Source organism: Caloenas nicobarica, chromosome 6, assembly GCF_036013445.1.
Source record: "Caloenas nicobarica isolate bCalNic1 chromosome 6, bCalNic1.hap1, whole genome shotgun sequence".
Taxonomy (NCBI): Eukaryota; Metazoa; Chordata; class Aves; order Columbiformes; family Columbidae; genus Caloenas; species Caloenas nicobarica.
This window is the reverse complement of record NC_088250.1, coordinates 2,287,390-2,314,080: the sequence shown is the minus strand read 5'-3', so window position 1 is coordinate 2,314,080 and position 26,691 is coordinate 2,287,390. Positions and strand designations below refer to the sequence as shown.

General features: G+C 43.3%; 1 protein-coding gene across 4 annotated transcripts; it reads right to left on the bottom strand.

Annotated features, from left to right (window-relative positions):
* Positions 1 to 442: 442 nt before the first annotated feature.
* On the bottom strand, positions 443 to 26,667 carry TRAK2 (trafficking kinesin protein 2). Of its 4 annotated transcripts, none has more exons than XM_065638141.1 (18): positions 26,560 to 26,667; positions 20,691 to 20,840; positions 20,508 to 20,617; positions 19,388 to 19,585; positions 16,249 to 16,299; positions 15,428 to 15,498; positions 14,680 to 14,796; positions 13,271 to 13,480; positions 11,915 to 11,993; positions 10,048 to 10,178; positions 9,873 to 9,947; positions 9,117 to 9,254; positions 7,956 to 8,035; positions 7,132 to 7,320; positions 6,238 to 6,536; positions 5,019 to 5,297; positions 4,709 to 4,808; positions 443 to 4,107 (listed from the first exon to the last, which is right to left on the bottom strand). In XM_065638141.1, the coding sequence occupies exons 3-18, from the start codon at positions 20,542 to 20,544 to the stop codon at positions 3,453 to 3,455; spliced, it is 2,709 nt and encodes a 902-aa protein (XP_065494213.1). In that variant the 5' UTR covers positions 20,545 to 20,617; positions 20,691 to 20,840; positions 26,560 to 26,667; the 3' UTR covers positions 443 to 3,452. The 4 variants fall into 4 exon arrangements, with proteins under 4 accessions (XP_065494213.1, XP_065494215.1, XP_065494214.1 ...); XM_065638143.1 differs by having other exon boundaries at positions 9,120 to 9,254; XM_065638142.1 differs by having other exon boundaries at positions 20,706 to 20,840.
* Positions 26,668 to 26,691: the final 24 nt, after the last annotated feature.

The window sequence follows — 26,691 nt, the reverse complement described above, 5'->3', positions numbered from 1 at the left end:
TGTTTTCTCCAGGAGGTTCCCCCTTGCACCTTTCTCAGGCACGCTTGAGGTTTTGGGGTTAGTTCTGTCTCTTTTTCCAGCAGCTTCACAGGGGTAGGTACAACTCTCTTCGCTTACTGCATCCGAAGTGCTTGAGAACAAGGGGGGAAAAAAACCAAACCACCCCTCCCCAAAGTCTTACCTGTATTTTATCACAAATAGGGCTGACATAACATCGGCCGCAAAGATGGACAAACAACAGCGTTGGTGTTAGACAAGTGCTGGCTAACACCGTAATGCCAGAGGAATATATTAGCTGCTGTAAAATAACAGGAGAAAACCAACAAAACCAAACCACAACCCACACAAACTCCCCCAAAGTACCAGAAAACAGGAACACATTCATTTTTATTAGAGAACGCTGTAGTAGACACCTGGAACAAACCACACAAGATGGCCAATATACTGAAAAATGGTATGTTATACACGTTTATTATCAAATTTAGGAGTGGAAAAAGCGGATGAAAAAAAAAAAAAGCCATGAAGTTCCCAGCCTGTTCAAACATTGTGTGTTATCCCCTTGGACCAGCCAAATGAGGCCCAAACCCGATATTCTCCTGCCCCCTTCTGCTGCTGTTTGACTCCAGCAGACCCTTAACTTTGACCACAGGGATTTTGAGCATGCAGATATCACCAAGTTCATCAGAAACAGTGAAACCAGAAAGCTGTAAATTCGTGCTTGGTTTAAGCCGACCTGAATAAAGGTAAACGCTACAAGAGTTTCCTTCTCGGTCTCTTGAAACCTTCACGAGGATGGCTAAGTCCGTCCTTTCTACCATCTGGTTTTGGCTCAGACCCACAAGACAACAGAACTTTTCCGAAATGCGATTCTCCACGACCTCTAGTTCTACCTCCCGCTGCTGCAAGCCGGGCACATAGACACAAAACGCGCGTGACCATCGAAAAACGCACGCCAGGATTTCAACACCACCGCCCCACAGCATCCACCGACCGGACAAACACCCCAAGGCAATGGAATGCAGGTTGTCCTGTTTCCTTCTTGCCTGGTGTAAAGAATCTGATGACACATCACCCTACAGCAAACAAACCGACCAACCTCTCGACAAATCCGTCACATTGTTCAAACTGAAACAGTTTATACGGTTGGGCCATGGAATACGGGAGCCTCCCAAAGAGAAAAATGCATTTAATTCATGTGCTTTCAGAGTAACTTTACCTGAGACCTGGTTGAGCTGATTTGCTCCTTCTGCTGCTCACACACAGAACGATCCGATGGCTGGAGTTCTCTAATGAAGCTGCTTAGAAACACGGTGCGATACCTTCAGAAATGTATCCGGAACTTACTCTGTTGCTGCTAAACTGTCTCATCCTTTGTCACCTCGTTCCTGTGGGTTCCCAGAGGTGACAAACAGCAGACGTACCCGGCTTAGAGCAAAACCACCTCCCCTGTCCTTCCACTCGGGTTCAGCCGGGCAAGGCCCCACGCGCCGCTAAGTACGTACAAACATAAATACTGCAATGAAGAAATTAAATACTCGGCATTTAAAAGAACAAAATCATTTTAAATAAAATTCACCTTTTGTAAGATCTCGCTTAGAGAGCAAAAGGCAACTCCCGGAGTTCCTGAATATTTGTGTGCGCTGCCGACAGCCAAGTTCTGCTAAAAATCCCTGCGCGAGTTTCAAGCGGTTACTTCTTTTCCCTTTTACAAAAAGAGTCATCACAAGATGTACAGAGCTGGAAAAGCGGGAAGGCCACAGGACAAATTTCCAATAAGTCAGGTTAAGAAGTTTTCTTTTCCTGCCCTGCTCCAGCCACCCTTGCAGAACAAGGGGGCTGCTCATGGTGGATGTGCCTTATGGCAATTGCCAATCAGCGTAATTACACTGATTATACACCAGCTACGTCCCACATACACTGTAACGAGCAAGGTAAACTTTGACTGCTTTACCTAATCGCATGGAAAGTAAACTTTAATTTTAAAATGTTGATAGGTACAATGAAAAATTATACACGGACTCATTCCGCCGAGGAATTTTGGGCAAACTTTCTTTCTACGCCAAATTACGCTATAAATCTATTGTTGGTTATTCAGCTACAACTAGAACCTTGGACAGGAAGGAATCCAAAAAGCAGCACTGGCATTCATATTTTGCCAATTACCACTCAGAAATCTGATTTCTAATCCGATTTCTACAATGGACTTCTCTGTCAAGACGGAAAATCTGCCTCAGTTTTGTTCAGAATCAGGTTCAGAACCACGCTCCACCATCAAAACACAAGATTTCAATGTGGAAAACACTGGTTTGTGTTCACTAAAATGCTACAAAGAACACTGCCTTTCATCTTCCTGTTCCTGAGTATAGCCTGGCAAATTTTGCTCTTTACAAAATGTTTTAAACCAAATCCTGCCTCACAGCAGAAATAAGGGAAGGAAAGCCCTGAAGAAATCTCAGATATACAGAATGCCCACCTGAGTCCGCTTACTGAATTCCCCACACGAGGCTCCGAGTCGAAGCTCTCCCTTTACGGCAAATCATAAATAACCCGAAGCAAGCACCTCAGTTCTCTTTCCTTTTGCAACACCGTAACGTGCCCGAGATATTTTTTTCTTTCTCCGTGCGAAAACACCCTTATCTAAAAAAATACACGCAGCACAATTTGGAAAGATTTCTTTGCGTGAAGTTTTTATCCCAATACGTACTTTCCTGCTTCTTAGTTCTTATGCATTGCACCTTCCTCTGTGTGCTTCAGAAGCTCTGGAAATAAATTAACTTCTGTTAATACCTCACTAGCACAATTGCACTCTTTCAAAATATAAATCTGACCACCAGTTTCTCTGTTCATAAACAGAAGCATTGTTTTCTTACATAGAATTAAACGTTCTCTCCCCTGCTTCTCAAAGTGGGGAGGAGTTCGAAAGAGTGCAGTTTCTGAAATGGAAAATACAAGAATAACAATAAAAAACCCCAAGTTTTCCTGTTTGCTTGCTACAGAGAGGAAACTGGACCAACAATGCTGGTCAGACTGACGCCTGTTTTAATGTGATATTTAAATGATACAGCCTGACTGCTAACAACTAGTAAAATATTACGGTCGTATGGTGGAAAAAATGGAACAGCACCTGCAAGACAGTTCTACACCTACAGTTTAAAAGGTTAAACTACTGAGAATGTCTACGATGGTATTTTATTTTTGCTTAGGACAGATGCTGAAGTGGGGGGCTCAACACTAAGCTTTGGTTTCTTCTTTCTTTTCTTCCACAACAGCCGCCTTCCTCAAACCCCAGCAACGTCCTTTCTCTCCTGGATCCCAACGCTTCTCTCTCCCACATCTTCGACATGCACGCGCCTTCTCCAACTCTTCGCTAACAGATCTGGTGATGCCCGGGCTGGCTGTTTATCCCTCGGGTATTATTTACCGTGCCAGAAGCCGGCTGTCGTCCACACCCGTCAGTCCTCCTTGAGGATATCCATTTTTGACGCCTGTGTGCAAACCGGAGCTCCCAACGCCCCGATCATGGCTGGAAGGCTCTGGTTTCTCCTCAGCCCCGCCATTAACTTGCTCCCTGTGTTTAAAAACACGGCCGAGTCCTGCCTGCGCAGGCCGAGCTCCCGCGGCTCGGGGGCCCGGATCGCCCTGGCGATGCCCAACCTCTTCAGCCTGTCCACCAGGCTGCTCTTCAGCTGCCCCGCGTCGGGGCCGTCCCGCGCGGGCGGCCGGCCGTACCTTCCCTTCAAGAACGTTTCTGCCGGTCGAGAAGCCAGGAAGTTTTCCGAGGGATGCGCTCGAGGCTCCAGCGGTGGAGGGGAAGGACAAGGCGAGGGCGAGGGAGAGTTGGGCGGGGTAGAAGGAACGGGGAGAGTTCGAGGGGGCGGCAGCAAAGGCAGTTTTCCCACCGCGGGGCTGTTGTAAACCTTGGCAGAGATGCCTCGCTCTTGCAGAAGCTTGGCCAGGCTGCTGGTGCTGCTGCAGGTGGTGGTGGAGTCTCTTCTCTTGGTGAGGAACTCCCCGATGCTGAGCCGGTACGACACGGCCGGGCTGCTCGCGCCTGGGCTTCCGACACCGCTGCCAGGGTTGCCGAGGGGAAACGGGGCAGCCGGGGAGCTGAAATTAAAAAAAAAAAGAGATCAAAAGATTAAAAAAAAAAAAAAAGACATAAACATTAAACATCTTTATACCTGCTCTGCTCTGTATTTGCCTTTTAGTATACACAAGGCTCAAGAAAAAGGAAACCATTGCTATTAGCTGTGACAGTTTCAGCTTTACTAGGTTCAGAATTATTGTTCCGCAAAATACTTAGAAGATACTAGGTTGACAGAGAGGTTTTGGTGTAAGAACCAATGTATTTACCTTCTGCGGTCACCTGCATATAGATAGAATATTAACACAGATGCCCAGTAATAATTTAGTTTAAAAAAATTATGACACAATCAGATTTAAAAAAATGGTAGTATCAATATTTTTTTTAATAGGTATATGATGCGAGGCATTTGGTATGGAAGAATATGAATTTACCTCCTTTAAGTTACCCCAACCTGTTTTAACTCTCACTCGAGAGAATTTCAAGTTTCCCCTTTGTCATTACAACTGTTTGTATTAATAACATCCTGTGTTGCCTGGCTGCCTTGGTATTTTTTAAAATCATCTGTACTTCCGAAGCCAGAAAGTGACCGTTTAATCACCTTAATGACAGCAGTCACCATACCTGGGAGTAACTTGAGTGATATCGGATGGGTGAAGGATCCTACAGGTAGTAAAGGTAAACGTGGAGTTTGTGGCAGACAGACACTTCCCTGGATTCGAGGCTGCAACGTGGAGAATTAACACCCATTGAGGGCAAAAATAAAGACAGATCAAGGCTAATCAAAACAAAGTTTAAGATAATGTTATTATCTCTGCTAATTATCTTTTTAAAAGTAAAAGACAGCATTGTGGCACGGTCAAATACGTTGCATTGAGAAAAAGACACTGAAAAAAAAAAAAGAAGAGGAAAACCCACTAATCACGCTTCTTACCAGTGGGTGGAACTGCTGCTGACGTAACGGGCGGCAGGAAAATCCCCGCTGCTGGCTTTGCCGCTGCACATTTCTGTTCCTCCGAGAAGGGCTGCTGCACTTGGAACGTTATCCCTCCCGCAGCGCCTTCCTCCTCATCCTCCTCCAGGTCGGAGATGTGGTGCACAGCGGTGTCGGACAGCGGGGTGAACCCCTTGGTAACAACACCTGGTCTCGGGTCAAGAATGGTGCCCAGGTTGGGCCGAGCGAGCTGCTGCCAGTGGAACAGGGTCTGGGATCCTGGGGGGACACAGAGAAGAGTCTCAGAGAGCCAGAGTTCATCGCCAGAACAACGCCGGCCAGCTGGTGCCGACACCGCGACACACACCACAGATCACAGAATGTCAGGGGTTGGAAGGGACCTCGAAAGCTCATCCAGTGCAACCCCCCCGCCGGAGCAGGAACACCCAGATGAGGTTACACAGGAAGGTGTCCAGGCGGGTTGGAATGTCTGCAGAGAAGGAGACTCCACAACCTCCCTGGGCAGCCTGGGCCAGGCTCTGGCACCCTCACCATGAAGAAGTTTCTTCTCATCTCTAAGTGGAACCTCCTGTGTTCCAGTTTGCACCCATTGCCCCTTGTCCTGTCACTGGTTGTCACCCAGAAGAGCCTGGCTCCATCCTCCTGACACTCCCCCTTTCCATATTGATCCCCATGAATGAGTCACCCCTCAGTCTCCTCTCCTCCAGCTCCAGAGCCCCAGCTCCTCAGCCTTTCCTCACACGGGAGATGCTCCACTCCCTTCAGCATCTTCGTGGCTGCGCTGGACTCTCTCCAGCAGTTCCCTGTCCTTCTGGAACTGAGGGGCCCAGAACTGGACACAATATTCCAGATGGGGTCTCACCAGGGCAGAGCAGAGGGGCAGGAGAACCTCTCTGACCTACTGACCACCCCTCTTCTAATCCCCGCCAGGTCCCATTGGCCTTCCTGGCCACAAGGGCCCAGTGCTGGCTCATGGTCACCCTGCTGTCCCCCCCGCAGAAGAAGCCTCGCACTTAGTGCTGTGAAAGCAAGCCAAGGAGAAAGCGGCACTGAAGAGCTGGCTGGGATGTAGCCTGCCCAATACTGCTGCTTCTTACGGCACAGCACACTCCACTGCACACACCCCGATAACGAGTTAGTTGGCAAATTAACGGAAAATCCCTTCCTGCTGACGAGAGAAGGAAAATCGTCCTCTTACCTTCAATGGGTTTGACAATTTGCAGTTTTTCTGGGAGGAGGACACGGAGATTACTAGAGCTGGCAGAGAGATCGGTGAACTCTGAGTTTGTACCCAGGGAAAAACAGCTTTCTGTCGGCGTGCTGCAGCCGCTGGCGCCTTCTCTCTGCTCCGCCAGCAAACGCGCCTTTTGCTGCCACTCCTCCTCAAAGAACTGCTGCTCGCTCAGGTAGTTCTGCCGCCGCAGAGAGAGCCTGTGCAGAGCCGTGGCCAACTCAGTGTCTCCAGGCGTTCCTGGCTGGCCAGGATCCTGAGCGTCCCTGCGGTAAGCAGCAAATAACAACAGAGGTTAAGAGCATTGAATTGACTACAGGGTGTTTCAAAAGGATAATGACGGAATCATAGACTGTCTTGAGTTGGAAGGGACCCACAAGGATCATCAAGTCCAACTCCTGTCCCTGCATATGACAAGCCCACAATAAATGCATGGTGATTCTTCATTTTTTTTGCTAAAAGGTCCTCCTCAGTATGTCTGGAGTGCATAGTTTTCAAAGAAATTTCAGGAAATTGACCCATTTCCTGGATTTGTCTAGAATGTACATGTTCATGGCATAACAGCTCAGCCGCATAATTAGTAAACCCTTCATCTTTTTCAGAAGCAGATAATTGGGTTTGATGCAGCACGTGCCTCAGAGATTTTTCAGATGAGATTTTAAAACTTAAAATTGGATCATATATGCTTTGATTTGCAGGCATTTTGAGTAACCCTAACGGCTGCGCCCAATTTGATATCTGTACTGCTTTGAAACTGGGTCCCTCTTTTGAAAACACCCCGTTTTCCCTGTTAACCCAGCAGACGTCCAGTCTGGATTTAGTTTTGAAGCAGTTAGTTTACGAAAGCAGCTAGTTTCCTACTTCGGATCCTTCTCGGAGCTGCTCCTCTGGCTCGGCAAGGGGTGCAGGCTGGACGGGAAGGGCTTTGCTGTCATAACGGCGCTGGGCCGGTTGGAGCCCGGGATGGGCAGCGGGGCGGGGAAGGAGGAGAAGCGGCCGCGAGAGACATTGGCGACCCTGACGGTGTCAAACACTCGCTTCGGTTGGCCCCTGCAGGAAACACGAGCAAACAAATGCAGTTTTCAGAAGCATTTCGAAAGAGACGTAATAAAGAAAAAGCTGTGAACAACAGACTTCCAAAAGTCTGCAGAGGCCTGACTAAAAAGATTTAAACTGCAACCTGGCAGACCTGAACCTCTATTGATAACTCCTTGGGAACGTTCAGGAGCATGTATTTTGTTTATTTAATTTTACGTGCTTTCAGAAGCATATATTTAATTTATTACTTCTTGCTCAGAAGAGACCTGGGAACGGGTCTTCAGGGATTTGGAAACTGTTATCAGTCTTTCAGCTATAATTTCATTTGCCTGGGAATCTTTCAAGAAGCATTAAAAGGGAGAAAACTAGTGCTGTGCATCAGAGAACTTACATAAAAAAATCTCACAAATTAAAGAATAACAGCTTTTTAGCAAATTCCCAACTTCCCTATCGAATCAAATAAAGCTAGTAGGTGTCAAAGTGGAAAAGATTGCCCAAAATGACAAAGCTTTTTTTATTAGCTTAGAAGGAAAAATTATTATAGAGGGAACATTCACATTTCTAGATTTCCAGGAATCAGTTTCACCTTACTTAGTACAAGCATATGGAAAAATATCGAAATAGCACGACGAGACCTAAAAACATACTTTTGCTTGGAGAGGAGAGATACTTCACCCTGACTCAATTCCTTCCGCATCGTCCCTTCAATTTCTGCTGCAAGGGAATCCTACAGAAAAATGGAAACCAGAAGAGTTGACAAATTAGACTCGAGCCTTCTTCCTAACAATTTTAGCTGAAAACACCTCTAAAAAAATACTTAAAAAAAAAATCACTCAATTTTTTTCCCTGCTATCAGTATGTTTGGCCAAACCCTTGGGTCTCTGACGGAAGGGTGCGGGGGGGAATTTTCCACCATAACTATACCCATGTATAACCCCTATGGCTCCAGCTTTCCTTAGCAACATCTGCTTTTTCTTGGTACTCTTTACGCTGGTTTCTTCAGTTCAGGGACAGTTTTAAGAGCACTCCTTACAAGGCCAAACACACACATGGGGGATTCTGTATACATGGAAAAACTAACCAAAACCTGACAAATTCCCAGCACAGTCCAGAAAATGTTGAGAGCGCAGTAATCAGGACATACCTGAGACTAATAAGAGGAAAATAAATTCCTTTAACCCTTTTTCATTGGTTTAGTCATCTCTGGCAATCAGTCTAAGGTCATGTGTTTATGATGACGCTTAAAATTTCACCTCACAAGACAGCAAATAAAATTGCATCACGAACTACATAAAGGAAGAAAAATCCTCTTTGAACTCTTGCAAAGGTGCTTTGTTTCTTAAAGAAACACTGTCAAGTTGTAAAATCCCAGGCCAGGCTGGATGGGGCTCTGAGCAACCTGAGCTGGTGCAGATGCCCCTGCTCATGGCAGGGGTGGCACTGGAGGAGCTGGGAAGGGCCCTCCGACCCAAACCATCCCGAGATTCTACAAAAATTCACATCACCATTGAACAATGTGCCTGCACAACTGAGCACGAGCTGCAGAACATGCCAACTACCGTACCTAACAGAAAAGGCGTCTAAAAAGGAAAACCGATTTTCATGTCACAATATGGCAAGCGAATGATTAGCTTCCCAATACACACAATTCTTACGAGCCCACACATCAAAGAATTGAAAAACCCTTTGATCAGGCTCCTTTGCCTACGACGAAACAGTTCCTGTTGCGGCTCCTGTAGCAGCTGTTTTATTCCTATAGTTGCGTGCTACTACAGGCCGTATGTGCCCGGAGTAGCGGTGTTTATTACCACGGGAAATGCTCCGTGCGCCGGGCAGTGGCAGAGACAAGCGACAGAGCTGGCTCTGCTGCGCAGCAGCTTCACTTCTTCTTGAGATTCGTGCAGCATCCCCAGACACTCTGCGTTCCGGTCCTGCAACTCGTGGAGCTGGGAGAGAAAAGAGAGCACCACGTGAAACCAGTGAGAGAAGAGAAAAGACGGAACAAAACTCAGCCAACTCCCGCCGAAACCCGCACTGACTGTCAGATTTTTCCAAGTGCGCGGCACATGCCGACACCTGGAATGGACACCGGTGAGCGGAGCACCTGCACCGGTTGTGGTGGGGAAGCATGAAGTCCAAACAAAGACTCGAAAGAGGAAAACACATGTTAAAATCCAAAGAAAAACTGAAAAACTCTGCAAATACAGCAACTGCTGATGCAAAAGAAGCAAAAGGAGAACTTCCTTAAAATCTAATGAGCTACAGTATTGTTGATATAATCAGTAATATTCACACTAAAACACACTTTTTCTCAGAACTACTAAGAATAGTATGACCTCCCCACTTGGAACACCTTCCTTGCCTTTCATATTCCTGCGAACTACAAAAATATTTGTGTAGACTTCAATAAAAATATTCACCCCTTTCCTCCAATTGTATGACTCCAACCACCATGAAAAATGAGAAGCCCTACATAACTAAAAAGCAACAGTTCCCGCTCTCAGTTTTCTTTCTCTTGTATTCTACTCTAAATATTTATCTAAACGTTTGCATGCCTTAGGTACCTCTGCTGTCAGTTGTCTCTGAGCATCTTTGGACGCTTGTAAGTGAAGCTTCAGCTCCTCCTTTTCAATCACATGCTGAAAGCACAAGAAGTTGTTCATCATTTTCTCAGCTGATTTTCCTGCAAGTCAGTTTTCACCACACGCACACGTACGCTCTTTCCCAGCACCCGCTTACTTCTTTGAGCTTATGTTGAAGGTCAACAATCTGAGACAAGAGAGATGAGATCTCTTCCTGGTAGCGAACCAACTCCTCACTCTTCTCTGACAACTCCTCTGTTATTCTGGAAATTTGAGCATTTGTTTGTCCTACAAAACAGAAAAGGAACTTAGTAGAGAGCTTTTCCGAGCACATGACAAAAAGTCAAACCAAACCAAACAAACCCCAAACCCAGGTAAGATCAGTGAAAATCAATGACAATCTGCAAAATGACCAATACTCTTTCGAAATCGATGCACAGTACATAGATATAGATGCCTTAAAACATCCATAAGGAAAAGATAAACAGTGGGGAGGAGAAGGAGAAAGAGGAGAAAGAGAGTGAACTTCAAATGCAGATGTAACATATTAAGAGCTAAGCGTGCAGGACCTGAAATAACTATCACAGGTATGCAAAATGACCGTAGTAAAATCCAAAGTAAGCTGCTAAATGATCTCAAATGACACACTGGCTCAAGAGCAAGGCAAGGCTTGGAATGTGCTGAAGTCAGGCTCTGAATTGATCTTGCTATTAACTACGATTCCCCGTAAGCAAAGGCGTTTTGTCAGACCCCATCAAGCGTAACATACACCTCTTCAGCTCTTGACTCTGGGCACTATCTATTCTCCAATTTCCCATTTCTTTTTCTTTCTTTGAGCAAGCACTTCATTAAGTGAGATGACAAGGCAACTGCAAAAGCTGCAACACTTCCATGCAGTTAGCCTTGCTTGTGCACGGGCCCTGAAAGCACAAAGTCATCATGAAGTCTGGTCAATCCTGCATAAAGGTCACTCTACAAGTTCAGTGGTTATTGCACCTCTCAGATTTACTGCAGATCGAGGTCCTGCCCTTGGGCCTGTGGATGTTTAAGATCACAACCAGATACCTTTTCCTTAAAGACACAGATTTTAAAGCTGTGGACTAGACATCCTTTGGGAGAAGAATCCTTCGGTGCCTCTGAATTACCCAGCATGCATATATGTGCTATAGAATTGGGCAGAACAGAACTCACAGACTTTCTCATCGAAGGAAAATAGGAGAGCTTATATGAAATAACTTCTGTTTGCAAAGGATATCTATTTTCTCAGAGGGAAGAGAGTAAATTAACAACCAACTGTGTATCAATTATTATTTTCTGTTCATCTGGAGCAAGAAAAAAATCAAGCAGCAACCCACCCTTCTTTATGATGTACAGGAAAAATTAAAATCTTAAAATATAACCTTAAGGTTATTGTGCACAGACGGAGTAGCACACATCAAAGGACTACAGAGAAATAATTGTACCACCAGGTTACACAGTCACCACACAAAAAAACGGATTGTTCCTTATTGTTTCAGAACACTTGCATTTCTACAAGAGCAGCTGCAATTCTTTGCAAATAAGTAGTCGACAAAGGAAACGCGGACAAATGTTCTAGACAAATTAAAACACTTGCCAATTTAAATGCTTTGGTTTATAATATATCTTTTAAAAATAAACTACTGTGTTCATAAATATACAGTAATTTAGAATGAGCATTTAAGAGTCTATGCACTGATACATTTCAACGTCATGTGTGCTAAATACTCTATACAAGAAATACATTTCCGTGATTTCCAGTCATGCGCATTACATTTTGTGTTCACTTTCTCTCTCTAAACGCAGTACACATACCCGAAGCTGAACGCCAGAGTGAAACTTGCTGAAATACAGAAACAATTCTGCACTTGGGTAAAGAGCAAGACTTGAATAATTGGCATAGATTACTGAAGCTCCTGTTTGGATTCAGGGATAACAAAGAGGGTGGAGGCACGAGGTATTTCAAACCCCGTCTTGCCCCTGCAAGCCAGGGCCTGGATACTCACGGAGCTCGTTGACACAGTCGTTGACCAGCTGCTGCTCCTTCTCTTCATACGTCATGGTTTCTGTCTTCAGATGGCAAGCCTTCAAGAAAATTATTGGTATTCCAACCTCAGCTTATCTATACATACGTTAATGATATACATTTTTATTTCTGAAATTCTTGCAGCTGAAGAGTCTCCTCTATCTTTGTAATTTCTATACATCTGGCCACACTTCCCAACCATTTTTCCTCCATAACCTGTTTCCCTGAATTGTACAGGTCTTTGGAGTGAAAGCCACAAAGACATGTGAGCAAAACCTGATCTCCCTCACACCTCTAACAAAAAATTGTTGCGAAAAATAAGTGATTCGGTATGGAAAGCAAACCGACAGAAGTAAGCAACTGAATTTGCTTCAAAACTTCTTATGGCAAAGAAATCTTGAAAACTGAATGATGTTTTAGATCTTTTACAGCCCTGAACAGCTCTCCGAACAGCTTTTCTCTGTGTTCCCCAATTAGTCTACTTAAACTGGACATTTCCTGGGCCAGAGACTGATATCACAACTCTAAACAACACCAAGCACACTAGATTCCCATTTCTGTTTCGATGGTGAGGATGATAACATTAAAATTTGCACATGTGTTCTTCTATAATCAGTCTTCCATATTTAGGTTTATTTGCCAGTTAAGTGACTCACCATAAAACTCAGTAAATGGGCTTAAAGATTACCCAAGCAAACAGAAGTACAGCTGCACAAATGCAGACCAACACACTTCTTTACATAATGCTGTCACATAAGGCTCACATAAAAATAGAACAAAACAAGAAAACCGCACACATCAAATTAAAAAAAGCCTACACTTTCTTACCAACACCACCCCCGTTTTCTTAAAAACAACAAAACCCCTCACTTTTAACCAATCCGCTATTTCACAAGTTCCAATCTCCTCCTCTGAAGAGATGCTGCATCTGTAGATTCTGATTCCTGTAACTGTTGCTGTTGGTTCCGTGAGTTTTACAGCCATTTATTTTGTCTGGTCACTTAATCTGTGTCCTTGCAATGGCACAGTGCCTGTATTCATGTTTTATACAGAAGAGAGACCAACTAAAATACAGGGACTAACCGCATAGTCAAAATTAAGCGTGTCTTTAAAAGAATTTGAGTAGAAGCTTATTAACCCTTGACACTCAATACAGGCTGACAAAAATGTAACGTCAACACAACCAAATTCCCCAAACGCTACCAGATCGATATCAAACCACGTCGCACAAACTCGAGGGCCTGACGGGTCTGAGCACTTTTGCTGGGTGCTGGTTTTTAACCATCCTGACTTACTCCATATCCAGCATACGTGGCGTGCACTGAGCGGGATGTACCTTGGATCGGAGAGCGAGGTTCTCCTCCTCCAGCTCCCGGAGTTTGTCGTGCAAGACGTCCAGCTGCAGCAAGTCGTGGGAGACGGTGAAGGACTCGTTGAAACGCAGCGGCGTGGAACAGCTGGAGTCCGTCTCGCTCTCTTCGGAAGCGATGGAAACGACACGGAGCAGGTCGTCTTTCTTGGACAGTTCATGCTGCAGCTGGTTAACCTGCGACAAAATACCGTCGCCAGCTTGGGAATGAGACTTCAGCTATACAATATCACAGTGTGTTACTTATGCAGACGCTTGGAACATCACTGTTCCAGTCTAAACGAGATTGAAAAATAGCTCACAGGTCATGATTGATTTATATTTGCAGCTAAGAGCCAGGTTCTATTTGTTTTATAGGAAGTTCACAAAATCACAATTTTAATATTGTAAGGGAGAGTGAAAATTCAAAGTAACACAAGAATGGACTATTTAATAGTTTCCTTCAAAATAATCTTCCAGCTGCTTTGATTCATGTTCACATTTTAACGTGCTAACTATCATTTTGATTATGACCGTTTTTCTGAACTGTAACTTCCTGAAGAAAAGGACTTATCTACTCATACATGTGGACTGGTCCCCCACAATCTATACGTTAAATGAACTGCAGGACAAATAAAAACAAGTGAAGAGACAGACCTCATTCAGATACATTATATTTTACATACCTACATTTTTATATGAACAGCTATGTTTATGCTCTCCCACAGTTGATTATGAGCATGTATTTATTACCAGCATACTGTTTTATACAAGCAGCTGAATCCTTTTTGCTGTAACATAGACTACATCAATCAGTTGACCTTTGGGTTAAAAAACTTGAGATACTTTATAGGTTGTGAACTATTTAACTCTCTTTTAAGAAAACACAACAAAGATTAGACCAAGAATCTGCGCTTGAAGAAACAGATGAAGATCTTGAGCAGAATTCAGTTTTCATTGCCTTTTTTTTTTTCGTATAAGCACTCCATTAATCCATCTTATTTTCTGGCTGTTTCCTCACCTGTGAAGTTGTCATATCAGATACCAAGTACTAATTTTGACTTAGATTACTGGATTCTTAGTTTAATGGCAGGATATCAGACTGATGGTCAAAACAAACACTTTGAAGACGCAGTCCTGCTGTAGACATGTCATAATAATACCTAACGTTCTCATGATTTCTCAGTAACTACAACATGCAGTCTCCATAGTCAATCCTTGCACAGAGCAAGCTGACTGGGCTACAAGAATCAGGAGAGCGACTTCTAAGTATACTTCGGTAGTTTGAGAGCAGCGATCACTTGCTTTCACAACGAAATAGTGTATTTCAACCAATTCTCTTCCCATCACCATAAAAAGAAGAGAAAAAAAAAAAAAGCAAAAATGCAATCACTCACTCGATCTAAAGTCTGTCCTAACTGTTCTTCCAGTGCTTCGTTCTGCTCCGTCAACAGATGGTTTCGCTTAAGGAGGGCCTGTCCGATTCGCGCTGCCAGCTCCAGGTCCCGATCTTTCTGCTCACAAAAGAAGAACGAGTGTCTATTTTGATCAGATAAGGCTTAAATTCAGAGTAGTTTTAGATGTTCCTGGCTGTTGTTTAATGCATCACCATTCTGAGATCTCCCTTCAGTCTCCAATGGATTGACACTGTTAGAACGATGATGAACGCTAAAACGTTTGGGTCCAGAACACATCCAAAACTGTGTTTCTTGACACGACACATTCTCTTCCACAGTCATTTGCAGTACTGGTCACAGTTTCAGCTTCTGTGCTGAGTTCTGGAGAGGTTCTACGGGCTCTGTTGAATTCTACAAAGGAGCCACATCCTTAGGCCTGTGGCCTTTCGATTGACCCCAGAACAGACTGCTTAACTTGCATAGTGGTGAGAGGGCAGAAGCAAAGGAGCACTGGGAGAGCTGAAGAAAGCTGTTCCTTTCTTGCACCTCACTGGCTCCACGGCTGCCCGTAGTTTTGCTAAATGTTGTTGCTGAGACAGCGCAACTCAACGGGCAGCTTCTCATTCCCCATGTGCTTGGTGAGCAGCTCCTGAAATAACCCCAGCAAAACTTCCAGTGGCTGAATAAAACCCTTTCTCAACTAGGCATCCTCAAACATACTAACATACCCTTCCAGAGACGAGCGTACCTCAGCTAACAGGTGTTTGACCATGTCGGCGTCACTGTAGGTTTTCTGCTCCGCGTTATCTGTTCCAAGAACTGAAAAGAGAAAACCATACTTACTGAAGTGCTGAAGTACCAGCAGACTGCTGCGAAGGGAGAGCTCAAACCCAGAGGATGTGGTTCCCACACAAATACAGTACTCCGCTGATGAAACTAGTGGAGGCTACGAAAACATCTTCAGAAAGACGACAGTCATTTGGGAGACGGATACAAAGAGGTATTGAACACTGACAGCTTTCAGCAATATTAGCTAATACTTGAGGTGCTCACACACCTTTCAAAATTCAAAAAAGGAGAAAAATCTCTTACTACCAACTTCATGAATACAGCTAAGCTATTAAATCATCCAGCCTGCTGGAGAGAGCAGGGAAAGTATATGAGAGCATATCCAAATATAGCTGAACACACCTACAGACTTTACCCTTGGAACAAAACTCCCATTGCACAGCAAGTATGGAGACCCCAGAGGCTAATCAAGAAAACGTGTTTAAGTGCTTGATCATCTTAGAAACAGTTTAAAAGAAATGCGATGACGTATGTCTGCAATTTAGATGTAGCAGTAAATCCTTTCTTACTGATTGACCAACTTTGAAAAGTTTGTAAAACCACTAAAAAAAAAAAAGACAACAAGTAGGATTTGAAAAACAGGACTGAGTCAAGAGTAAACAAAGCATGAAGAACTTGCAACAACTCTGAAAAAAACAGTGCTAAACCACAAAGCACTGGTCTGCTCTAGTTCTTGTCCTGAGAAATAGAAGATGCTAGTGAAGAAGAAACCTTAATTACCTTGAGCAAATTTGTGAGATCCAGCCGAGGAGGAAGGAAGTTCAATAAGAGCTAATGTGACAGAAAATGAAAGACACAGAGGGTGGGGAAAGAACAAAGAGGAGAAAGAATTAAAATGTACGGAAACAGGTGATTTACTTGCATCCACCGCCACCAAAAAATAAATGCATGTGTACACATACTTTTTACACTATTGAAACTTCCTTAGAACTTTTAAAGAACCATTTAAATAAGATTCCCTTCAGGAACAGAGTTATACACCTCGCTTGCAGCTGACAGATGTTTGGGCTTGGCCAAGTTCAACAGAAATTTGCCATTTTTGCTTTATGGAATCAGGATCACGAAAGTAAAGAAGGTAGCACTATACATTTAACAAGTATTGAAGTTTCTGCTTCAACTGAAGGTCCAAGTTAACCTGGTTTGAAAGTAATTCCATCATCACTGCACAGCAAAATGAGATTAATATGGATTTGGTCTAAATCTATTTCTGAAGATTTCCTTGACTCCTCTACCGTGTGTAAATCTGAGTCATACTCTGAATACACCGTCCTTTTGGCTCAGTTTTTTAATTTGTTTGTTCTTGTTGAGCACTGCACACTCGGTTATGAGACAGTGAAGTGCCAGGCTGATGTGCACTAATGTTATTTACATATGTTATACAAGCTATGTATGTCCTTTACATAAGTAATCTCCATAATTAACCTTCTGAAACATAACACCAAGGCTATGCTAGGAACAAAAACAAGGCACATTTTAGTATAGAAAGAAACTTTCTTGCAGCCTTGAAAGACAGGAGAACAGAAAGAACAATATAGAAGAGAAAGGTTTACTGAGCTGTTTCTCTGAGAGCTGAACAGAAAAATAAATCGAACTAACTTATTTTTTCCTAAAATCAAAAGCAAATATATTTACACTGATAAACGAAATCACAGAACTAACAGATTTGAAACTTAGCTCTAGATGACTTCTGTTATTTTGTCACGGCACAGGATCAAAATTATCCATAGTATAATTCTTTCCTGTGAACATGCACATGTGCAATCCCTCCTCACTCACCTTGCCAAGCAAAAGCTCCAAGCAACTCTTCATTTTGGTTCATATCCTTGTTGTGTTGTGCCATGTGCCTTTATTCACACAAACGCACGTGCAGTTCTAAGGACAGTCGTTTTGTAATTCGGGGCCTTCTTATGCAACCACAGTTGAAGCAGAAAATAAATATTCTTGCACCTCACTGAAAACACTGAAGTTGGGAACTCAGCTCGTCATGGGATAAACCCTCTCGTAGGCAGCAGCAGCCATAAAAAGAGGAGGAGCTCAAGTGCAATAACTGTTGTGTTGTTTATTTATATTTTTTAACCTTGGACGTCAACTACAAATGGATTCAGATCATGAGATTAGCATTCTCTTTAGGAAAAAGTTATAAAAATGTTTCCATACACACAGGGTGTTTCAAAAAGACAGACCCAATTTGAATCTGTGCTGCTTTGAAACTGGGTCTGTCTTTTTGAAACACCCTGTGTATAGGCAGGGGGAGATAGACACATAAAAAATCCAAGTTACACTTCAAGAATATGATTGTCATATTTATCCCAAATTCCTGTCAGAAAGATACAAATTTCACCTAATGAGCTATTCAGCAATGATTATAACTAGATCTTGATTTATATTTGTATTTGTCTGGGGCCTTCCCAGTCTCTCCCTGTAAGTTGTGAGACTCAAAAAAGCGAGTATGATAACTACTATTAATAGTTTCAATCTCTTTGGACAATTTCTAGGGGAAAGATCAACCGTATTTATCTTGACTTTATACGACTCAGCAGCTGTGACAGCATTCTTAAATGACAACATACAAAACTAATTACATGCTTATCAGTTATATTTTAACTTGACGTCAGTCATTGTTAGGCTCATTTTTCACGGAGGGTCATTCCCCTGGGGCTCTGGGCTCCACCACGCTGGACCTGCAGGGGCTGGAGAGCTTCAGCAGAACCCCCCTTCTTCATAATTACAACTTCGAGGCAAGTACACACCCCATCGACTACACAACTGCTTCCAGGAAACGACAGAAGTGCTCGCTCAGCTAAAGCAATCATTTACGCTTGCGATATTATTATCAAAAACAGACCTAGCAATAAATACTAAGTGGCTTTCCAAATACTTTCCACAGTTAAAAGGCATTCCAAGCCTGCAAGTCTAACTGATAACAAGCTTGGTTTGAATTGTCGAGTACTGCATTCTTAGGTAATATTTTACTTGTACTTACTCATTTGCTAAACATACGCCCTGGGTGGAAGCTTAAAGTGCAAACAACAACAACAAACTCCTTTCAGAGGCTGCACATACAAGGCAGAGGTGACCACTACAGACTGTACATGAACACCAAGGCTGGATACAAATACCAAGTTCATTTTCCCAAGTGGTTTGTTCCAACAGTTCCTATATACAGAGGAAACAAGACTTGCCCATTTCCCTCAAGTAATTACAATGCATTCCCCTCTTTTCTCATGAAAACACTTGAAACTACAGGCAAGTAAGTGTTCAGTTCTTTTGGCAGCCTTGTACTCATCTGATTTTTAACATAGTGAAGGTTTCTTCATGTGATTTGAAGCTGTCTATTTTCTTCCTTATGATCTGTTCGGTTTAAGGATAAGTTACTTGGTGTTTTCCAAACTGGAAGGTATGACCAACACTGCCTGATCCAGCATTCACACAGTTTCTATCTCCAGAAGAAACCGTTAACGGCATTTCAAAAGCAACCCTGACACAAAACATCAGGGCAAACACCATCACAGCACCACAGCATCGTCAACGCTCCTGAAAACAGAGCTGCTGCCTACACCTCTTGTGTTACGTCTCATTTAGCACTATTCTAGGTTTCCGCCTCTTTTTCACTATCACATGTTCCCACTCTCATTTCTGTGTGCAATCTAATGACGAGGCAGCCACGAAACGCGCGAGATCAGCCCTCAGAATTGCAGTGCTGAACTACAAGCGCTTCCCCTGAAATCAGCTTTTTCTTCCAACTGTCCAAAATACTCCAGATATGAACGCTCTATAATATTAATAATATTAATTTTATATTTACAGTTTTCAATAAATGGAAAAAAAAAAAGAAAATCCTAGGCCCAGAAATACTCACTCATGTAACGGAAGGGCTCCTCATCGCGAACCGGAGAAGCGGTTTCAGGGAGACGGCCGTGGCAGGAGGCAGGGGACGGAATCCAGTCTCGGTTTTCGTACAGATACAGAGAGTCCACCCGTAACTTGTAATCTGGCAGCTGTTCTTCCAGCATGCTCACCAGCTCCACCTCGGGAAGGTCCTCACTGGAGCACACATCTGAAAGGGGACAAACGCCAGAAATAGCACATTTCTATTAAATAGGACATATACGCTACAGTACCATATATTCTATGCACTACGAAATACTTTGTAAACCTTCAGTAGATTTGAAAAGAATTATTCTGTACTAGAAAAATTACCAGAATATTTAATGAATCGATACTTGATTTCCATGGCAGTATCTGTAAGTTCCTCATCCCCAGCTGATTGCACAGCTTCCCGGAAAGCTGGTCTAGCTGTGATTCTTCCTGAATATGACGGATGTCATGGGCTTCAGTTTTTACCTTTTCTAGTTCATTGAACTAAAACACAGACCTGCCTGTTACCAGCTCTTGATTCTGTAACGTTCCACTGGCTTTAGCATAGTTACACTTCCCTTTTCTGAAGGAAATTCACTTTTTTGTTGTTTTTCTGTTTAACCTTTTGTTTGGTAATGAACATAGACGTAAATAATCTTAAAGTAACTACAAATATCAACGGAATACTGCCTTGAAATCTGGGAACAAATTATCACCCGTATAGAATCACACTCTGAGAAACACGGTACTCAAAATCCTTAATTTCTTCACAATTATTGAAAAAAAAAAAAAAGAAACATTAATTCTAGGTTGCTAAAATACTGCATATTAAAGGTATATGATTATCTTTCCAACATCTCCACTGAAGCTGAAGAATATCTTCAAGATCGTTCAGTGGAAAAAATGCCAACGTTGATTATTGACGCTGAGAATTTTGCAACCAACATTTTACAATGGAAGCTGATTTTACCAGGACTAGTTAAAAGGACTCACCACTTTTGTTCATTTGCAATAGCAAGTAAGCAATACAAAGAACGTGAACCGCAGGGCTGTCTTCAGCTGGGTGTTCTATAACATGTCAGATACATTCGGGATTTGTGCCATTTAGTTCTTCAACCTACCAGAGAGGCTCTCCAGGTCCCTGCGATCAAAACTCATGAGTCCTTTCTTCCCAGTTCACTTCTCTGCAAACAGCATTGTGCGGTCAGGCTGTGCACCGTCCCTTTGGCACCTGGGGCAAAAGATGGGGTTTGTTTAGAGACAGAGAACGTGAGAACCATGGGGCCACCGAGCCGCTAACAAACCTGCCGGCAACTCACTGCTGCAGCCTCCTTCATCCTCCAGGTCTGTCGCCATCTCAGGACATACCCATTTCATCTGGGCTATTGCTGATCAGTAAAACATCTATGGGATATTTCATGTAAGCTTCACCAGCTTCTCAGCTCAGCCATCACCTAGAAATAACACAAAGAGAATGCCAAAGGTTAACAGATGTCACTCTTTCAAACAAGACGGTAAATTCACGTGTCTTCGCCTCTTTCAGTCTGAACTTCCTTCCTGTGCTATATTTTAACTAAGAAAGAAAAGGAAACAAACACTTTAATCCCGAGTTTACACACTACGTGTAAAATGCAGCATTAAAAGCATCTATTTTCACTGCAGACATCTCACCTTCGGCATCAACTCTGTCAAATACCTATTTGTTTTTACCATCTCTCCTCTCGATGTAGTATTTAGTGTGACGATTCATTCACCGAAATGAGCCATTTCCCTTTTATTCCAAAGGCCAGTGGCTCCAACTAAACTGAAATTTTCTTCAGGCGACTACGTTTATTTAAAGCATTCTGCAGGCAGGATTCCTTAGTATTTCGATTGTTTAAACGAAAAGTTTTATAGGACTGTTTGCTTTAATCTCTTACTCCTAAGAAGTCTGTTAATTAAAAACTGGATCTATCAGAAATTTACTTTGTGGATCATGACAAAATTTGTGTTTCTTCTTCAGCAGGGACTCATTTAAATCAGAAGTGAAACTACCATGAGATAACCTGTCAGAACAGTTTAAGAAAGTAAAAATTCTGCTGTTCCCTTGCCAAGACTGATCAATCATCTTCCATGTAAAATACAAGTGTTAGATGACAGAAAGACAGAAAATGAAAGGGAACGAGTCTCATTTTCCCTCCTCCTCCATTCGGTAAACACAAAATTCTCCTGAAATCTTACATTCATTTCAAATTTGCTCAAATTTCCCTGAGATCTCCCATCACCAAGCACAACAAGCAGAGGTTTGTCTCGCTGTCTGTAGCAACCTCTGGTTTGACAAGCACTAAACGGACAGACTGAGGCAGGAGAGCAAAAAAGAACATTGTCCATTGAGATCAGCTCACACTTGTGAGCAATAGCTTCTTGCTTTGTCATTCATGTCTTTATATACGTACTTTATTTATCAGATTTAATTATTATCCAGATTAGACACTTATTAAATCAGTAAGATCGAGGTTTCAGAAACATTTGCTCTCTGAATGTACAGCTGCTTCTAACACTAGTTTGTGATTTTTTCAAGAGACTGGTTTTTTAAATGGATTGTTGAAAAGCATTAAGTACACACACACCCCCACAAAAATCTAAACTCAATACAGCAGCAGATGACATGTAAGAAGACTGTTGTAGATCCACAGAACCCAGATGATTTTATCTTGTAATAAAAAGAGTCACCGCAGAGCAAGACAAAATTCAGCAGCACAGGACAGTTTCTTCACAACTCCGATTAGATCTGTTTCCTTTGAGTTTTGATAAAGCAAAAACAAACGCAACTTCCTCTCGAAATTGGATTTAATCTCTAAGTCGTCCAGAGCAGAAACACTCTTTGGTTTTGGTTTGGCTTTTTTTGTTTTGAGGGTCAATCTCAGTTCAGCAAAAGAGGCGGGGGAAAAAAAAAAAATTGGCTCCAAGTTTTCTAGAGCATCAGGCCAACATCAAGCTATTGAATTGAAAGGGCAATCTCACTTGTAAAACCTTGGAGAAGTCTGCTCGATAAGCAAACCTCATAAAAGTTAATGCTCACATCTCCAGCGCTTCCTGCAGCTTTAGTTTCGTGTGCCATGGGGCGGCTGCTCCGGCAATTCAAGCCACTGATGCCCCCCACACACCAGCCTCCTGCACTCTGCAGTATGGAACTGCTTCCTAAGGGCAGAGTCTTCCAGCAAGATACAACTATAATTACATAATTTGGATAAAACCCGTAACACTTACAACACGGCTTTAAAATATAGCACATGACTGTGCTGTAAGGATGTGGTCTTGAAATTAAAATTGGTAAATCATGCAGAAAGACACGTCCAAAACAGAAGTCAGAAAACCTTCTTGGGTGATCTTTTTAATCTTTATCTATAAAGATTATTTCAACTGGAGTTTACTGTGGTCGCTCCGCCCAGATGTATTTCTGATCGGTTTTGTCCCCCTGCTCCCTCACATGCCAGTTTCCCATTCGTGTTTGAGTCTTTTACAAAGAACGTGGAAAAAACAAGGAGAATTCAAATACTGGAGAACAGCCCGTATGCGGGAGTGGTGCTCGCAGGGGCTCAAGAGAAATGGAAATATCAGACAACACTTATATACATACATACCTACCTATATAGTATTTTAAAAAGCACGGAGGGCTATCACCTGTGACCCACGGAACGGTCTTACTGCTCACCAATGCTACACCAAGACCTGACAAACTCCTAATGAAAACTGTACAAAAATCAAAGCACAACCACCAAAAACATAAGATGGGCTGGAAAAACACGTTAAAAACATTACGAGGAATACAAATCAATGGTCTACTAAATCGTAAGATATCATAGTGTATAGGTTAAAAAAAGAAAACCTAAAAGAACGGGAACCACATATTCCATTAAAACAGATATTTCAATGTGATTTGATATTTTTAGCAAAGTGACAAAAATGGGTTCTCCTGAGCACAAGATAGGAGATTATTAATTTTTCCTTGCATGAGTCAGAAGAGCACAGCCAAGATTAACTTGTAAAACCAATACTGAGTAAAGCCTTCGAAAAGTTGAAACAGCTATAAAGTATTAAAAATTATTGTCTTCTTTTTGTAACTACTGCTTTGAACAATTAAAGATAAATGCAAAAAGGTTGTTGTGCCATCATAGTTCAGAATTCCACCACTACAGAGCTCCAATTCAAGCCTGAATTATCAGAAAGGTGAGACGAGTTGCTTTGACAACCGGAAACTGCAGATAAACAAACGCACATGTTAATTTATTTGTGCATAAAAAGTTAAAACATATCCAGAATACTGGCATCTGTTTTGGCAAAATCCAAACTCAACTGTAAATATCCTGTTACTCTTGCTGGTTTCCGTGACTCGAGAGCAGTTGAGTCCTCACGAGCCCTTGGAACGACTGAACCACTCATGCTCCGCTGTACAATGACGGGATGTGAGATATCAGGCCTCAATCAACACACGCCAAATTTCAACAACAAAGAAGATTCTGATTTGACTGAGGGATGGCAACATGCATTTTCCAAAAGGAAGTCAATGAGTCAATTATTCTGGGATGCCAAGTTTTACTGCTAGGTAGATATGCAATTAAAGAAAAACTGTATTTAGTCATTAACAGAGTACTTCTTTCCTTACTAAAACTGGAATGGTGTCGAGTCAGCTAATAACAATATAGATATTTTGCATTGCAAAGCTAATGAAACGGTTCTATTTTTATAGCAAACATGACCACGCTGAATTGCTGCCAAAACATTCCTGGGACTAGTTCTCAGAGGCAGAGGCCAAATCCTTCAACACGATATAGTTTGAGACGGAGGACAAAGGACTGTATACTGAAAAACAAACCTACCTGATCTTCTATTTAAATTAACACTCCTGTGTGCCAAACATCTGTTACTTTTCGCCATTACTACCCCTACAGAAACCTACTTAGTGCTCGTGCTTCTCTCACGAAAGGGAAAAAATTTAAAAGAGTACGCCAACACAATCCTAGTAATGAGTGTAATAATGATCAGAAGCAAACCTGCAGCAGATCTTCAACGATAAATAGTACGATGTGAGAAAACAAAACCAAACCAACCTTCTGAAAGAAGAAAACCTGCAAGAAATAAGACTTACTTGTAGTAACGTTACAATCACAGGGGAACCAATCTCTTTTTCCAGAGAAAAAAAGAACTGCCATGAATCCAGTATCTGTTGGTTGTGACATATGCTCTTGAGGCAAGTGCTGCACTAATATTTCATTGTAAAAGTTGTTCGAGGCTTCTTTTGACATTGAAGCTTGTTCTCCATAAAGTATACTTGAAGTTAACTTAAATAACATTTAAGTTAACTGAAATCACTAATGCTTTTGGTTGATGCACAGCTGAATTCACCCAAGGAAGTTTTTCACTATATACCCCAGAGAGTGCTCAGCATTTTAATGGTTACAATTCTGTATTTATTAGAATGAACCAGACTGATCCGCATGACTCAGTCACCAGAGTATCACTAGCGATCTAACTAGACAAAAGGATCTGTCATTTCTTTTGTAACAATCTCTGTGAAAATGCCATTTTTGCATTTTCTTGGAAAACTAACCCATGAATCACGCTTATCCTACCTGAAAGGCAGCTCTGGTACTGCAGAATGTGCATCCAGCAAAGCCTCCAAACCATCTGCAGAAAGGGCTGTCATTTTCCAACTCTTTAAGTCGTATTTCCAGATACCCATAACATAAAACTTGATAAATTGGTACAGTTCTAACAGATATCACCATCACTAGAAAGTTGATACATTTCAGGTATTGGATTTTTTTTTTTTCAATTTAGCTTCAGTGTTAGAAGTGTAATTAAAAAGAAGTCTGCCTCTTTTCACTCAGAAATACATCTTCTGAAAGATAACAAGTATCTGAAAGCAAACCTAAAATTGACTATAGTGCCTCGTAATGCTGTGTGAAAAGTTATCTGCTAGTATATTAATTTCCATCACTCTCAGAATCAGTCAACGGTAACTCTGAAACATAACCAAAAAATAAGCATGTATGCAACAGCCTACAGTTGGAAGACTGTGTTAAAAAACACAAGGACACAACTCCACATCGCACTTTTCACTAGGATGGCTGACAGAATAAAATCACAGAATCCCAGAATGTCAGGGGTTGGAAGGGACCTCAAAGCTCACCCAGTGCAACCCCCCCGCCGGAGCAGGAACACCCAGATGAGGTTACACAGAAGGTGTCCAGGCGGGTTGGAATGTCTGCAGAGAAGGAGACTCCACAACCTCCCTGGGCAGCCTGGGCCAGGCTCTGGCACCCTCACCATGAAGAAGTTTCTTCTCATCTTTAAGTGGAACCTCCTGTGTTCCAGTTTGCACCCATTGCCCCTTGTCCTGTCACTGGTTGTCACCGAGAAGAGCCTGGCTCCATCCTCATGACACCCACTCTTTATATATTTATAAACATTAATGAGGTCACCCCTCAGTCTCCTCTTCTCCAGCTCAGAGCCCCAGCTCCTCAGCCTTTCCTCACACGGGAGATGCTCCGCTCCCTTCAGCATCTTCGTGGCTGCGCTGGACTCTCTCCAGCAGTTCCCTGTCCTTCTGGAGCTGAGGGGCCCACAACTGGACACAATATTCCAGATGAGGTCTCACCAGGGCAGAGCAGAGGGGCAGGAGAACCTCTCTGACCTACTGACCACCCCCCTTCTGATCCCCCCCAGGGGCCACTGACTGACAGATAAGAGTTCGATCAGAATGCAGCGATGAAAAAGTTGTCAGAAGCTACGAACCCCTCGCCCTCCAACCCACGGGGACTCGGGAGCACAAGTAAAATGTCCTCAAGCTTCTCCTTGCAGAGCCGCCGCACCAGGGAGCGGAGCGCGGTGAAGGTCACGGCCGCCGTTCCCGCCACAGCCCGGCTGTGACCGCACCCCGACACACGCACCCGGCGGACAGCGCTTCACCAACACCCATCTACCGGGAGAAGAAGGGCTGTGGCCGCTGACACGGGGACGGCACCGGACACTGTGCCCGCCGCCCCTCGCCCCCCCCAGCGCGGCCACTGCCCGGAGCGGCCCGACGGACACGGGACGGGGGTCGCGGCCCTGGAGGGGCTTAAAGCGCTCGCTAAACCTCCCTTGCGGGGACAGAGCCGCCCCGGCCCGGCGCTCAGCGGCACCGCTTACCCGCCCCGCGCTCCCTCCGCCGCGCCGCCTCCTCCCCGCCGCCCGAGCCCGACGGGCGCCGGCCCCGCGTGTGACCGAGCGGCGCCCGAGGAAGGGCCCGCTGGCTTCCGCCCGGCTCCCGCCTCGGAACTA

Bases quoted from the DNA above. Each gene is read 5' to 3' on its own strand.
- TRAK2 (XM_065638141.1), bottom strand. From the start codon at position 20,544: ATGAGTTTTGATCGCAGGGACCTGGAGAGCCTCTCTG. The intron at 14,797-15,427 runs GTACGCTCGTCT...TTTTGTGAGCAG, and splicing joins TCAAACACCTGTTAGCTGAG to AAAGATCGGGACCTGGAGCT. The intron at 4,108-4,708 runs GTATGGTGACTG...TTTTAATTTCAG, and splicing joins ATCACTCAAGTTACTCCCAG to CTCCCCGGCTGCCCCGTTTC.